The following is a 15,683-nucleotide window of genomic DNA, read 5'->3' as shown; positions in this document are numbered from 1 at the left end:
CTCCCTCTCCCGCTTGAGAGGGAGGGACCCTTCTAATCCAGCCAGAGCTCCTTGGTTCGTGTCAGTTCCTGTGCTTTGGCCCTGTGTGTTTAAAACCAACTGAGCAGGCTCTGTGGAGGCTGAGCTAGGCTCAGAGCCAGTGGCCCTGCTGTTGTCCTATAACAACCCCCACGTGTTTGCTGAGGGGTGGCTTAGCATGAGCCATTGTTTCCATCCTGCTTGCTTTTCTTTACAGCCGCCTATTAAACTAAAGCAAGAGATTCCTACAGTAACACCTGCTTTCTCAGGGTGGCCAGGATTGTGAGTCACTATGTTACTCCCGCCTCCAGGTGAAGAATGTCTGTCCAGTAGTAGCTGGGTGTGAGCTCCCGTACATCACCAGCCTTTCAGATGCTCTCCTCAGGACTGACATGGATTGCTTTGCAGGTTAACGGCAGGCGCACCCCAATGCCCGAACCCCACTGACGTGTTCCCCTGTACCATCCAGCCCCTGTCACTGGACACAGTAGTTACCAGGGATGCTGTCGCCAACGAGACAGTGTTAAACACAGCTGGAAGGTTACAGCTCCGAATCAGATCACTTATAACAGCACAGCACTGCAAGTTATTTATAGTGAAAATAAATATTTGTTTACAGTATGCATAAAATTATTACGCAACAGCTCCATGTCCGTCACTGCACAGTTATATGGTGATGGGCTCTGAGCATGCAGGATTCTTTGGGGGAGAGAGGCTTGGCATTGCTGTGTTTGGCTCAGTGCACCTGTGTTCTGGGTGAATCCGAGAAGATGCAGAGAATAGTTAATCTGCTCTTGGAGCACTGGCTGAGATCCTTGCCTCGCCTTGAGGAACATAGAGCGGAGATGAGAGTCTAGAGAGAAGCAATAGGAAAGGAGCAGAGAGAACTGGGGCAGGAGTGGGCGCAGAGAGCAGGTGACGTCGCAAGGTCCCTCCCAACTCTACATTTCTATGATTATTTAACCCAGTGATTCCCAAACTGGGGTTTATAGATCTGCTGTAGGACTATGGAGAGCTGGATGGTCACGCAGTGCAGGTTCTCCACATTCTCAGCTTCTTTGGCATGGCAGGGCTCTAAAAGCAGCTGGAAATGAGGAGTCGTCATTCTCTCGTACTCACCTACAGTTGCTGCAAGAAATACTTCACACTCCAACCAGACGGGCTTTTCAAAGGCACCTGATTTGTTTAGGAGCACACGTCCCATGGACTGCCAGAGGGATCTGTGCTCCTGAGTCACTTATGCACCTTTGAAAATCCCACCCTAATGAGTGAGTTGGCTAAGGAGTTATGTATGTCTGGGATTTTCACAGGAGCCCAAATGATTTAGGAGCCCAGATCCGATTGGTTTCAGTGCACATTGAACACCTAACTCACTTAGACTCCTTTGAAAATCCCTGCATAAAGTAACTGGCAAATTTAAGCATGGCCATTGTGTGTCCAGGGAAGGAGAGGACGGCTGGGTGCCAGGGCAGAATGTACAAGAAAAGAATAATAGGTCCCGGAGCAGGGAAGAGAGCAGAGGGAAGTGGAGATGATGAGCCAAAGGAGATAATGTGGTTAACTTTTCAAATCAGTGGAACCCTTAAATCCGGTTTTATTTATATTTTAAATGTCCCTTGATGTCACTGTTCCCTGTAAAGTAGTTGATGTGGATGACACAGGGTTATGTGACTGGGTGGGAGTGGATCCACTGAGGAACAGGTGGAGGACAGGTGTCCGTAAGTGTCTTTCACTGAAGGTGTGGGCTACACTAAGGATTTATCGGCAAGAGGAATGAGGCCTTGAGGGGCTTTGTGAAAATTGATCTGTTCCATGAGACTCATGAGAACTTAATACCTTTAGAACCAGTCAATGGACAGAATACTTCAGGTAGTGTCTATGTAGCCAATAATTAATCTGGGGGACTCATTGCTGCAGGAAGTCACCGAGAAATACCGTAGATGGATTTTAAAAAGGCCCGGATAATGTTATGGCCACTAATAACATCTGGAATGGTGCACGCTAAGCACATGCTTAATGAGCTCTCTAACTTCAGGGCATAAACTGTTCTGTAGGACTCAAGGCCTCCTGCTTCCCACCCATGAAGCATTACACAACTGGCCAGGTGTAATTATGAGCTTTTTATGAAAGGTCTTGGATGTCAGCTGCAATCTGATAGGTTCATAAGGCCTGTCATGCATGCATCTGTACAATACCCCTTGACCCATCTCTTATATGCTGCTACCTCTGGGACTCACTCCTGTGTGTGTGTTAACACTTGCACATCATCTACCAGCCTTTATTGTAGGTGAATTAGCATCTTGCTGCAGTAGTGACTCCCGCAGTGAAGACTGCAAAACACTTTCCCCAAACTCCCTATTTTCACATGCCTTCAACTTTCCAAAACCTCTTTTGGGCTGAAATTTCCCAGGGATGATGTCTGACTGAAAGTAGTTTTTTTCAGAAAGCTTGAGCAAAATCCCTTCCTCCATTTTTGAGCCGTGGGAAAGTGGACAATATACTTCGTTCTTATTTTTTAAAAAATCTGACCACGTTTTTGAAACAAGGCTATAGCAAAAATAGCTGAAGTTTAGAGTGACAAAGTGCTTGTCCCCGTCATACTCCTTAATTGGGATTGAGCATCGCTAGGCATAGGGGAGAATTTAAAAATGTCATCAGTAATTGAAAAGTCACTGCAAATCATTGAGCAAATTGCTGCTATTCTCAGGCTGTTGCTGGGGAAATTTGCATCCAGGAGAATGTCACTGAAACACACTCAACAGCATCCTCCCTTTACTGCCCCAAATCCTCCCTGCCCCCAGCTCAGGAGAAAATCTTGCATTCTGCAGCTCAAAATATGATCACCAGGGATGGCGGGTTTGTAGAAATTTTGGTGGTGCCCAGAACCTGCCCCCATCCAAACTCTGCCCCACCCCGCCCAAGGCTCTGGGAGGGAGTTTGGGTGGGGGAGTAGGTCTGGGGTGCAGGCCCTAGGCTGGGGCAAGGGATTGGGGTGCAGGGGGCAGGTTCTGGGAGGGGGTGCAATGGTGAGGGCTGTGGGATGTGGCTGCAGATGAGGGGTTTGGGGTGTGGGAGGGGCTCAGGGCGAGAGTAGGGATGTAGGGGATGAGGGCTCTGTCTGGGGCTGGGAATGAAGGGTTTGGGGTGTGGGAGGGACTCAGGATGAGAGTACGGATGTAGGGGATTAGGGCTCTGTCTGGGGCTGGAAATGAGGGGTTTGGGTGTTAGAGAGGCTCAGGGCTAGGGCAGAGGGTTGAGGGTGCAGTGAGGGGGGTGAGGGGTCTGGCTGGGGGTGTGGACTCGGTGATGGGGCAGGGGTGGGGATGAGTTTGGGGTGCAGGCAGGCTGCTCCGGGACACGGGGCCAGAGATGAGGACTCCTCGCAGCCCTTTCCCTGCAGGCAGAAGCAAGCTCTAGGGGAGGAGCCCCCTCTTCCCGCCCCACCACCAGCACACTCACCCCCACCACTGTCACTGCATGTGCTCCTAGGGGCCCCTCTCAGGTCCAGGAATCTCCCTCGCCTCCCCTGTGGTGGGTGCTGGAGGTGCTGTGTGCTCCTCCTCCCCTGCTGTTGCCCCTGACTGTAACCTCACTGGGGGTGAGGGATGGGGCTGCCTCCTTGCCCAGCTTGGGGCAGAAGCGGTGACTGCAGGTGGGGCTGTGCTGCTGGAGGGTCCTGCTGGAAAAAGGAAGGGTCTGAGGTGGAAGGGCAGGCTCAGAGTCAATCTGCCCTGGCAGTGGAGATGGGGGGGGGCACTAGGACCCTGCGGCAGCAGTTGCTGCAGGGAGGCAGCATGGAGCTGCACGGAGGAGACAGTGACTCTCTGCTCTGGGGCCCCAGGAAAGCAAGGGGGGCCAGGGGACACTCCAGGGGGGCAGCAGCGGCAGATGGGGCCGGTGGGGGGGACACGGCCCCAAATATTGGTGGAGCTGGGCTCCTGGGCTCTGAATGTTGCTGGTGCCCGGGCACCATCTGGAATATAACTCGCCGCCTCTGACGACAACTATTTAAACGTAACTAACAAGATACCAGCAAAGCAGCCCACAATCTGCTCACCTAGAAGTAGCATTCCTCTTCCCTGTCTTGCTTCTCCTTTCCATTGCCCTTCCCCTGCCCAATCATGGTCTGCTGGTCTTCAATTGCTTTTGAGGTTTAATTAGATCATCAGCTCCAAAGGCCTGGGACCCTGCTACTTAATCGTATGAACAATTCCTTGTATTTCATGTAAGGCTAAAATATGCAATAAACCTCCATGGAGGAGAGAGTAAAAAGCGAGGCTATGATGAAAAGGAGTTGAGGGTTTCTAAATCCCATGCCAGTGATACCCCTCCTATGGTTTCCATTTTTATTAATCATGGTGGTGCCTAGGCACTAACCAAGAATGTCCACGTTGTACTTGGTTCTGTACAAACAGAGCTGCAGACAGTCGGTGCCTCAAAGACGAATAGGGGAAGGGGGATAATGCACAAGCAGAGCAAACAATTGATTTGTTTGGCTGGTGTGTGGTTGGGAGGGGATGCACCCCATGGCAAGGCAAATGAGAGGGAGCATTGAAGGGAGGGAGTGGTGGCGCCAGAGGCCAAAGCAGGGAGGGCATGAGGGGCAGGTGTGGAGTGAGGCTGACATGGAGAGACCGAGGGAGGCAGCAGGCCAGGGTTGGAGCAAACCGTCCATCAGCCTAGGCCAGGGAAAGGCCGGTCCAACTGTAGAAAGTTTTCTGATGCTGGTGACACTGAGCAGCTCCTGTAGCTGTCTGCTGGCTGATTCCAGCTGCTTCCTCCACACTGCTACTGCTGCCTGGATCCTGCTGCCCAGGGGAAGTGAGAGCAGGATCCAGCATGACAGCAGCTCAGAGGAAGCAGCCGGAGCCAGTGAATGGACAGTCAGCAGCCTGTTCCCATCCCGTGTGGTCCCTGGAGGTGCTCTTTTGTGCTGCTGCTTGGATCCTGCTCCCCATGCTGCTGCCTGCTGCCCAGGGGAAGGGAGAGCACAGGTGGGAGCTGTATGACCGCTTGGTGGGTCAGAAACCAGCATTTGGGAAGCACTGGCATATAACATTGTGAGCAATGAGCACTTTACAAATGCATAGTAAATCTAACAGCCTAGTTTCCTGCAAATTAGGGGATGAAATCACCCCTAGGTAATGATGCATAGGAAGATGTTTATCAGTGACTTCCCTCGCAAAGCATCAGCTGCTCTGTAAGCCGTCACTGAGGCTTTACAGTAAGCAATAGTACTTGCATGATCACATATCCTTGGTAGCACATACCTACTGGACAGAGTACTATGAATTTGTCTGGGGTGAAATGAATTCTGTGGGAGTTTAACCCTCCCAAACTATGGAGCTGAGCCTGCGGCCCTCACTCATGTGAGTAATCCCCTTAGAGTAAACAGGAGTGTTGCCAGGACTCTTTGTAATATTGTTAAAATGCATTTGTACAGCACTAAAGAGCTTCCCACGTGGAAAAGTCACAGCTTTGCCCCCGACAGCTTGCAATCGAAATATCAGACAAGAGGCAGCATTGAGAGCAGAAAAAGGGGCATGGCTGGGAGAGAGTTAGTCTTATGAGTCAGGGCTACTGAATGGGACCCTAGCAATGAAAGTGGAAAGGGAAAGAAGCAACAGTAAGAATTAGGGGGAAATGCTGGGGTGGAAAGAGCTTTAAGTAGTTTAATTTTGGAACAGCAAGAAAAGTCAAGCAAGGTAACAGACGGGCTGTGCAATGAAAGCGACTGAACAATTTATTCCAGACTCCGTGTGTTGGATTGTTTCCGTTCCTTTTGGGAAGCTCTCCTGGCTTTGAAGGGTCAGTTTTGATCTCTGAATTCTCTGGGTGTTTTTCTTTGCAGCGGCTTTTGTCATAACTCTAGTCCCAGATTTGGACCTTAGCGTCCAAAATATGGGGGTTAGCATGAAAACCTCCAAGCTTAGTTACCAGCTTGGACCTGGTACTTGCTGCCACCACCCAAAAATTTAGAGTGTTTTGGGGCACTCTGGTCCCCCTGAAAAACCTTCCCTGGGGAACCCAAGACCCAAATCCCTTGAGTCTCACAACAAAGGGAAATAATCCTTTTCCCCTTCCCCCCTCCAGGTCTCCTGGAGAGATACACAGACACAAGCTCTGCGAACCCAAACAGAGTGACTCCCCCTCTCTGTTCCCAGTCCTGGAAACCAGAATCACCGAGTCAATCTCCCTTCCCCCCACAACCCAGAGGGTATGCAAAGTCAGGCGAACAAATCCAACACACACAGATCTCCCTCTGACTCCTTCCTCCCACCAATTCCCTGGTGAGTACAGACTCAACTTCCCTGAAGTTTCCCAGTAAAGAAAACTTCAACAGGTCTTAAAAGAAAACTTTATATAAGAAAGAAAGAAAAATACATACAAATAGTCTCTCTGCATTAAGGTGACAAATACAAGGTCAATTGCTTAAAAGAATATTGAATAAACAGCCTTATTCAAAAAGAATACAAATCAAAGCACTCCAGCACTATATTCATGTAAATACAAAAGAAACAAACTCTTTGGTACTCAGAACTTGGAAACAGAAGATTAGAAAGCAGAAATACTTCTCCAAAGCTCAGAGAAAGCAGGCAGACAGAAAACAAAGACTCAGACACAAAACTCCCTCCACCCAGAGTTGAAAAAATCCGGTTTCCTGATTGGTCCTCTGGTCAGGTGAAAGAGACATTAACCCTTAGCTATCTGTTTATGACAGCTTTAGAGAGTGTTTTGCAGAATGGACCATCGCCAGCAGGGGAATGGTGTGTGGCCAGGGAAGGTGTGAGTGTGGACCCAGAGGATTTTATACCCCTTCTATCTTGTTGTGCAGGACACAGGCCGAAATGGCTCACACCTGTCGCGGAACCATCAACCTGTCAACAGCGCACATTGATACGGAGGACTCCTGTAACATCGTACTCTCCAGTGGGGGAAGGACATACCATCTAAAGGCAAGCTCCGAAGTGGAGAGGCAGCGATGGGTCACTGCTTTGGAGCTGGCCAAAGCAAAAGCTATCCGTATGAGGAACAACCAGTCAGGTAGAGTGCTTCTTAGAGCGCAAGCATGGAATTGGATTGCTTATAAAACCCTGATGTAGATAAATCTTCCTGCTTTGTGTCCTGAATTGTGGAAAAACTTTACCAGTGTAAGGGGGAAATAGGGCTTGTTAACATCCCTTAGGAGCTTTCTGCAGAACTGTACGTACTGTATATCTAGTGTTCTGTATCATACAGCAGTATGCCAATTTTTTAAAAAAGCCCTTGGGGTGGCTAGTGTTACAGTAGGTACTGTGAATCCTGTGCAGCTTGAGATAGTTACAGAGGGAGGGCAGGACTCACTTGCCTTTGTCTTGAAGAATTTGGGTTCACAGCCTGGGCAGTGAATATTTCAAGGAATACTTCACAGCTGTGGGTGGGACTCTAAGGAGATCAAAACCAGCAGCTCCCATTTTAAAGCCAGAACAATGCCTTTGTCACCCAGTCACAGCCTCTTTACAGTGGGTCTAGAGCAGAGGTGGGCAAAGTACAGCCTGTGGGACCTTCCTGCCCGGCCCCTGAGCTCCTGCCCTGGGAGGCTCGCCCCCCAGCCTCCCTCCCCTGCTGTCCTCTCTCCCCCGCAGCCTCAGCTCACTGTGCCGCCAGGCAGCTCAGTGCCAGCACATCCCCTGTGGGGGAAAGGGGGTAGAGCAGGGAGGGAGACTCACCCGCAGCCTTAGGGGAGCAGACGGGCGGTGCAGGTGGCAGGAGCACTGCGAATGTAGCTGGAAGACTCAGGAGGCGCACCGGACGGCTGCACTGCCTGACAGAGAGAAGCAGCGCTTTAGAGGGGAAACCACTGCTTCTCTCCAGCTGCGAGGCTGCCCTTGCTTCTCCTGAGTCCTCCGCCCATGTTTGCAGGGCCATGTTCTGAAAGGGGCTGGGGGGGTTGGATAGGAGGTAGGATCCCAGGGGGCGGGATTCCCAGGAGGGGACGGTCAGGGGACAAGGAGCAGGGGGGTTGGATGGGTCGGGGTTCAGAGGGAGGCAGTCAGGGGGCAGGAAGTGGGGTGGGGGCCAGGCTGTTTCCAATCCGGATGTGGTGCTCGGGCCAAAAAGTTTGCCCACCCCTAGTGTAGAGTATATAAGCTCTGTGTGAATGAAATCTGACTTTAGTTCAACTGTTGACATGTCACACACTCAAATAGTTCCATGATGATGGTGCAGTGTGAAGGTCTGACAGTCACGTGCTTGGGTGGTTGCATTAGTTATGGCTGGGAAAGTTATACATGAGCTATACCAATCAAACCTTTGTCACACCGTCACGTATTCTGTAGATGGTACATAGTTAGCAGACAATATATGTTAGAAACATTCAAAAGTTTACATTTTTATTGGCATTATATTTTTCTTTTGCACCAATAAATCCACGTGCAGGTCTTAGAGGGCAAAGGAAAAATGCACATGGAAAAAACAAAACACAAGTCAGAGGCCTGGTCCACACTACGCTTTTAAACCGATTTTAGCAGCATTAAACTGATTTAACGCCGCACCCATCCACACTACGAGGCCCTTTATATCGATATAAAGGGCTCTTTACATTGGTTTCTGTACTCCTCCCCGACGAGAGGAGTAGCGCTAAAATCGGTATTACCATATCGGATTAGGGTTAGTGTGGCCGCAAATCAACGGTATTGGCCTCCGGGCAGTATCCCACAGTGCACCACTGTGACCGCTCTGGACAGCAATCTGAACTTGGATGCACTGGCCAGGTATACAGGAAAAGCCCTGTGAACTTTTGAATTTCATTTCCTGTTTGGCCAGCATGGAGCTCTGATCAGCAAGGTGACCACGCAGAGCTCATCAGCACAGGTAGCAATGCAGTCTCCTGAGAATAGAAAAAGAGCTCCAGCATGGACCGCATGGGAGGTACTGGATCTGATCGCTATATGGGGAGAGGAGTCTGTGCTAACAGAACTGTTCCAAAAGACGAAATGAAAAAATATTTGAAAAAATTTCCAAGGCTATGATGGAAAAAGGCCACACCAGGGACTCAGTGCAGTGCCGTGTGAAAGTTAAGGAGCTCAGACAAGCCTACCAGAAAACCAAAGAAGCAAACGGAAGGTCAGGGTCAGGGCCAAAAACATGCCACTTCTATGCTGAGCTGCATGCAATTTTAGGGGGCTGCACCACCACTACCCCACCCCTGTCCATGGATTCCGAGGTGGGGGTTGTAATCTCAACCATGGCTGAGGATTCTGCGGAGCGGGAAGATGAGGAGGAGGAGGAAGAGGAGGATGACCCTGCAGCGAGCACACAGCACTCCGTTCTCCCCAACAGCCAGGAGCTTTTCCTCACCCTGACGGAATTACCCTCCCAGCCTTTCCAAGCCACTAGCCCAGACAGTGAAGCCATGGAAGCGACCTCTGGTGAGTGTACCTTTGTAAATATAAAACATGGTTTAAAAGCAAGTGTTTTTTAATGATTGATTTGCCATGAGGACTTGGGATGCATTCGCGGCCAGTAAAGTTACTGGAAAAGTTTAACGTGTCTGGGGATGGAGCGGAAATCCTCCAGGGACATCTCCATGAAGCGCTCCTTGAGGTACTCCAAAAGCTTTTGCAGAAGGTTTCTGGGCAAGGCAGCCTTGTAGGACACTTTACCACGTCATGCATGTAGCAAGTAATCGGGTATCATTGCATGACAAAGCATAGCTGCATATGGTCCTGGTGATTGCTGGCATTCAAGAAACATCCATTCTTTATCTCGCTCTGTTATCCTCAGCAGAGTGATATCGTTCATGGTAACCTGGTTGAAATTCAGGAATTTAATTAAGGGGACAGAGATGGCCATTTTCCTACTGGGCTGTTACTTAAAAGAAATCCTTCCTTGCATGTAGCCAAGCAGGGGGAGGGGAGGAAGGATAGCGCTGAGCTTTTTTGCGTTTGGCTAACAGGAATCTTCCCAGCTACCAGCCACGCGGGGGAGGGGGGTGATTAGCAGTGATCTTCCATGATACCAGCCATGTGGTGGGGGGAGGGGTAAAGCAATCATCCTAGAGAACTAGATGCGGGGGAGGGGGTTGGCTTCTGATGCTGCATGTTAACAGGAAAGAAGCATCAGAGGGCACTGTGTATATGAAGGCTGGAGAAGCCGAAAGGCAATGGCTTACCATGACCGCATGCAAGCTGAATTCTGATGCCTGGACCTGCGTCTGAGAGATCTGTAACACCAGAGCCGCAGGCACTCAATATTAAGATGGAAAATGCGACCTTGTAGTGAAATCACATGTGCTATGTAAGGTGAATAGTGTTGTTCACTGTGAAAGAGTATAACTATTGTTCTGTAAAATGTATCTTTTAAAATATTTCTCTCCCTTTTTTCCCTCCCTCATGCAGCTGCACATTCTTCAAATCTCCCTACTCCATCCCAAAGGCTATCTCGGATAAGGCGGAGGAAAAAGAAGATGTGAGATGAAATGTTCTCAGAAATCATGGAAGTGACCCGCAATGAAAGAACTCATCTGAATGAGTGGAAGGACGTGGTAGCAAAGTACAGGAAAGATGCCAGTCAACGTGAGGACAGGAGGGACCAATGTGAGGACAGGAGGGACCAACGTGGGGATAGGAGAGACGCTCGAGATCAGAGGTGGCGGCAGGAAGATCAGAGGTGTAGGCAGGAAGATCAGTGGTGGCAGGATGCAACGCTGGGGCTGCTGTGTGATCAAACTGACATCCTCCGACGTCTGGTGGATCTTCAGGAAGAGCAGCGGGGTCACAGAGTGCCGCTGCAGCCCCTATGTAACCACCCTCAGTACTCACCATGTTCCATATCTTCCTCACCCAGACTTGTAAGAACGCGTGGGGGAAGGCTTCGTGCGCCTGCACACTCCACCCCCATGGACAGTCCAACCAAAAGGCTGGCATTACATTGAAATGTGTTTAATGGCCTTTTCCTTCCTTCCCTCCTATCCTCCTCCCAAACCACACCCGGGATACCTTGTCTTCTCTGCCTCTTTTGATAATTACTTTTTAATAATGAATACATGATTTTTAAATGATAGTGACTTTATTTCCTTAAGCAAGCTGTAATCGAAGGGGGAGGGTGGGTTTGCTTACAGGGAAGGAGTCAATAAAGTGGTGGGGGGTTTCCATGAAGGGGAAACAAACACAGCAGTCACACCGTACCCTGGCCCGTGATGAAACTCGTTTTCAAAGCTTCTCTGATGCGCATCACTTCGTGGTGTGCTCTTCTAATCGCCCTGGTGTCTGGCTGTGCGTAATCAGCGGCCAGGTGATTTGCCTCAGCCTCCCACCCCGCCATAATGGTCTCCCCCTTACTCTCACAGAGATTGTGGAGCACACAGCAAGCAGCAATAACAAAGGGGACATTGGTTTGGCTGAGGTCTGAGCGAGTCAGTAATGTGTGCCAGTTCGCCTTTAAACAGCCAAATGCACATTCTACCACCATCCTGCACTTGCTCAGCCTGTAGTTGAACAGCTCCTGACTACTGTCCAAGCTGCCTGTGTATGGCTTCATGAGTCATGGCATCAAGGAGTAGGCTGGGTCACCCAGGATAACTACAGGCATTTCAACATCCCTAACTGTTATTTTCTGGTCTGGGAAGTAATTCCCTTGCTGCAGCAGTTTAAACAGAGCAGTGCTTCTGAAGACAGGAGTGTCATGAACCCTTCTTGGCCATACCACGTGGATGTTGGTGAAACGTCCCTTGTGATCCACCAGTGCTTGCAGCACCATTGAAAAGTACCCCTTGCGCTTTATGTACTGGCTGCCCTGGTGCTCTGGTGCCAGGATATGGGTTCCACCTATCACTCCCCCACAGTTAGGGAATCCCATTGCAGCAAAGCCATCCACTATTACCTGCACGTTTCCCAGAGTCACAACCTTTTGTAGCAGCAGCTTAATGATTGCTTTGGCTACTTGCATCGCAGCAGCCCCCACAGTAGATCTGGCCACTCCAAATTGATTCCCGACTAACCGGTAGCTGTCTGGCATTGCAAACTTCCAGAGGGCTATTGCCACTCACTTCTCCACTGTGAGGGCTGTTCTCATCTTGGTATTATGGCGTTTCAGGGCAGGGGAAAGCAAGTCACAGAGTTCCATGAAAGTGCCCTTACGCATGTGAAAGTTTCACAGCCACTGGGAATCGTCCCAAACCCGCAAAACTATGCGGTCCCACCAATCTGTGCTTGTTTCCTGGGCCCAAAATCGGCGTTCAATGGCTAGAACCTGCCCCATTACCAGCAGGATCTCCAAAGCGCAGGGGCCCGCGATTTGAGATAATTCTATGTCCATGTCCTCATTGCTCTTGTTGCCGCGCTGCCGTAGCCGCTGCCGCCTCCTCGCCTGGCTTTGCAGGTCCCGGTTCAGCATAGACTGCACGAGAATGCGTGAGGTGTTTACAACATCCACGACTGCGGTATGGATCTGAGCAGGGTCCATGCTTGTTGTGCTATGGCGTTTGCACAGTTCACCCAGGAAAAAAGGCACGAAATAGTTGTCTGCTGCTTTCACGAAGGGAGGGGTGAGGCTGTACCCAGAACCACCCGCGACAATGATTTTTGCCCCATCAGGCACTGGCTCTCAACCCAGAATTCCAAGGGGCGGGGGAGACTGCGGGAACTATGGGATAGCTACAGGATAGCTACCCACAGTGCAACGCTCCAGAAATCGACGCTAGCCTCGGACCATGGACGCACACCATCGAATTAATGTGGTTAGTGTGGCCGCGTGCACTCGACTTTATACAATCTGTTTTACAAAACCGGTTTATGTAAAATCGGAATAATCCCGTAGTGTAGACGTACCCAGACACTGGTCAGAGACTGAATTCTGCCCTCTTGGAAATGGGGCCCATGTAAGGGAGGGAGGGAGCATCCTGTGTTTGGAGAGGGAAGGCGAGAACACCTTTGTGGCAGCCTGATTTAAAAATAAACACAGCTTCCTACAGCCCCCTGAGATCTGGCATGTTAGAAGTGGGGCTGGTGGGGGTAACGTAGGAGAGGCAGTGGAAGGGACATGATAAATGTACTTCTGTAGCTTGGGGCTTTCTGTTCTGCGTCTGTACAGCGCCTAGCACCCTGCAGTCTTCTCCAGGACTGGGGCTTCTCGGTGCTACTGCAGGACAAATAATGACTACATGGATGCTAGCAGTGTGTGTGTGTGTGTGTGTAATTGTACGCAAGACAAAGCAGGTGAGTAACTTACCAAATTGCCAGCAGGGAAGGTGAGAGGTGTGTAAATGCATTGATGACAACCTCGGGGGGATTAGGGCTGCGTCTGCACTAAACACAAAACTATTTCTGCGAGGTTTGACAGCAGGTAGTGGACATGGCTCTCTCTCTGGGTCACAACTGTGCCAGTGTAGTTGGAGTCAGCTGATTCCTTGGTGTGCGTTTGTAAAGACACCTGTTCAGCCTCAATAAAACAAACAGAGCACACTTCGCGAAGGCAGAGGCTGAACTTATTCTTGTACATGTTGGACAACCATTTTTGGTGGTGGCCGCTGTGGGCAACACTCGGTTGATGTACAGAAGGATATTGTACTGCAAACAGTTTGTGATTCATTGTAGCATGAGCCCTAAATCCTTTATAAGAATTGGTCCCTGTTATGTAGTAGACTGTCCCATGAGATTATATGGATGTTCCTCATTAGTGTGAGAGCCACTGACTCATTGCCCATAATAATTTAATGTGTTGCATATCATGATACCAGTGCCTCCAAATGTAATCACATTAAGAACGGTTTGTGAACCTCCGTCTCTGCATGCAGATACTAACGGGGGAATCAAAACAAATTTCATGAAGCACATGAAAGATTTCTAGGCAGAGCAAGAAGTTACCAGTTCAGTTTGAGAATTCTCTGGAGTTGGCAGCAGGTTCTGTCATCGGAGTGAATGTTTCTTGGTCTGCAGAAAGAAGTTAAGATTGAGATGGTTCGGATCGGAAAAGGGTCTTTAACACCAAGCTAATCACTCTTAAATTAAACCTCTTTCCGGATCACTGCTTTTGCACCCACTTTGCTGTACGTCAGAACCTGCAGCTTGGGAGCTAGATGTCCCCCTCTTGGTCACGTCAGGCATGTGCAGAAGGACGAGCGCTCAGCCTGCCCAAGGGCTGCAGTCCAGTTTGTAGCTTTAGGAAGATGTCAGTGAGAATTTGAAGTGGTTGGTTGCTGCCAGAGAGCTGCACGTAGCTATTTTGGCCTGTACTCCTAGCTGAAAATAGCACAGGGGAAATCTTCCCTGTCTGGAGCCTTTGGGTGCATGTTCGCAGGAGCGAGTGAGAGTATTGGCTAGAAGCAGCGCAAAGATACCTGTTCCTGATCTCTGAATTCCTGTAGCTCCTGGGTGAAGGTAAATCGGCTGTAGCAGACTGCGAGGATTTCTGAGTTATTCTAGAGAGCTCGCTTAGCACTAATGCACCTACGAGGTTCTGTTGTGTCTCAGGTTCCTGAGAGCCTTTAATTTACTACGGGTCACTGTTAAAGCAAAGAGCCTGTTGGTTTGAGCTGTGACAGGTCTGCCTGAAACTAATAAACTCTCAGCCTCCTGCCCCTGTGAATACTGGCGCACTCAAAGCCTGTTATGGATTTCTGTGTGGGGCTTCTGTATTGGCTATTCTGGTCCTGGATTGTGCCTCTCCGTTCTGGTCAGGAGGGCTCCTGAGAGACGGAAGGTCCCCCAGACAGCCCCGTTTTTGGTGTGTGGTGATCCTGGATATGCTGGTGAGTGAGGTATGAGGAGCCATCTGGCAGAGAGGCAGACGCCGAAGAACTCTGTGCTCCCTGAGCTCATCCCCTGGAACAGGCAGAGGATTAGTTGTGGACTGGCAGGCCCTGAAATGACCCAGTGGCTGCTGCGAGTTTGTCCCTTGTGAGCACAGTGGTTTGCTGAAGGGCAGTGGATTCTCAGGCTGCCCCACACTTGCTGGGAGCTCATCTGAGCAGCTTGGGGCTCTGAAGGGGCCTATATTTATCCAAGTCAAAGAGAACAATGTTTAACATGGAATAAAAAGGGGAGTTTCCTCCTTTCTTGAAACACTAAAGATGAGCCCTGTTTTGCCAGAATCTAACATTGAAAATAAGCATAGACAAGCAGCCCAAGGTGGGAGATGTGGCCGTCCAAGACCATACTCCATTCCTGCTTCGTTATGTCAATTGTTGTGGTATGTTCAGCCTAATGCCAAAGTACAGCCAGGTGCGCCTCCCTCCGTGGCTAGCAGTCAGTCGGCTGCTCTTGTTATGGGAACTGGGGATCTTTTGAATCAGTCATGCTGTACAAACGGGCCTTTGTTACAGACACCCAGCTATTGCAAAGCCTTAGAGCAGTTTCCATTTGCTCTCAGCGGGGGTTTAACAGGCACCTTCATTGTGCCATGCCAGGAACGTCAGCCAAGGTTGCTTATTTGTCTGTTTTCTCTGCAAATAAAAACTTCCTCTTGCGTCTCCCCCATTCCCAGGAGGCACTGAGAGTGAACTGTGCTGTCTGGATGTGGCCTCGTCACTCAAAGGGCTTTCCTGAGCAGCGGGTAAGGGGTTGCATTTAACAGGTGATAGGACTGATAAAGCGGCCTAACCCCTGTGACCGCTTTGGGAGAGTGGCTGAGACTCTCCTTACCTGGTTTTTCTGGGTAGCTTTCTTGAAACAAACCACCCCTTTGTA

The 15,683-nt window shown here is 49.9% G+C and overlaps 1 protein-coding gene across 1 annotated transcript in view; it reads left to right on the top strand.

Annotated features, from left to right (window-relative positions):
- The window catches only part of OSBP2 (oxysterol binding protein 2), a 392,283-nt gene that overhangs the window by 98,501 nt on the left and 278,099 nt on the right, over positions 1-15,683 (top strand). Inside the window, exon 2 of the mRNA XM_030583569.1 lies at positions 6,854-7,062. Within this exon, the coding sequence (XP_030439429.1) occupies positions 6,854-7,062 (209 nt within the window). The remainder of the gene's footprint in view (positions 1-6,853; positions 7,063-15,683) is intronic.

The sequence above is a fragment of the Gopherus evgoodei genome, chromosome 13 (assembly GCF_007399415.2).
Source record: "Gopherus evgoodei ecotype Sinaloan lineage chromosome 13, rGopEvg1_v1.p, whole genome shotgun sequence".
NCBI lineage: Eukaryota > Metazoa > Chordata > Testudines > Testudinidae > Gopherus > Gopherus evgoodei.
The sequence above is the reverse complement of the archived record's forward strand: the minus strand, read 5'-3'. Positions and strand labels throughout refer to the sequence as shown.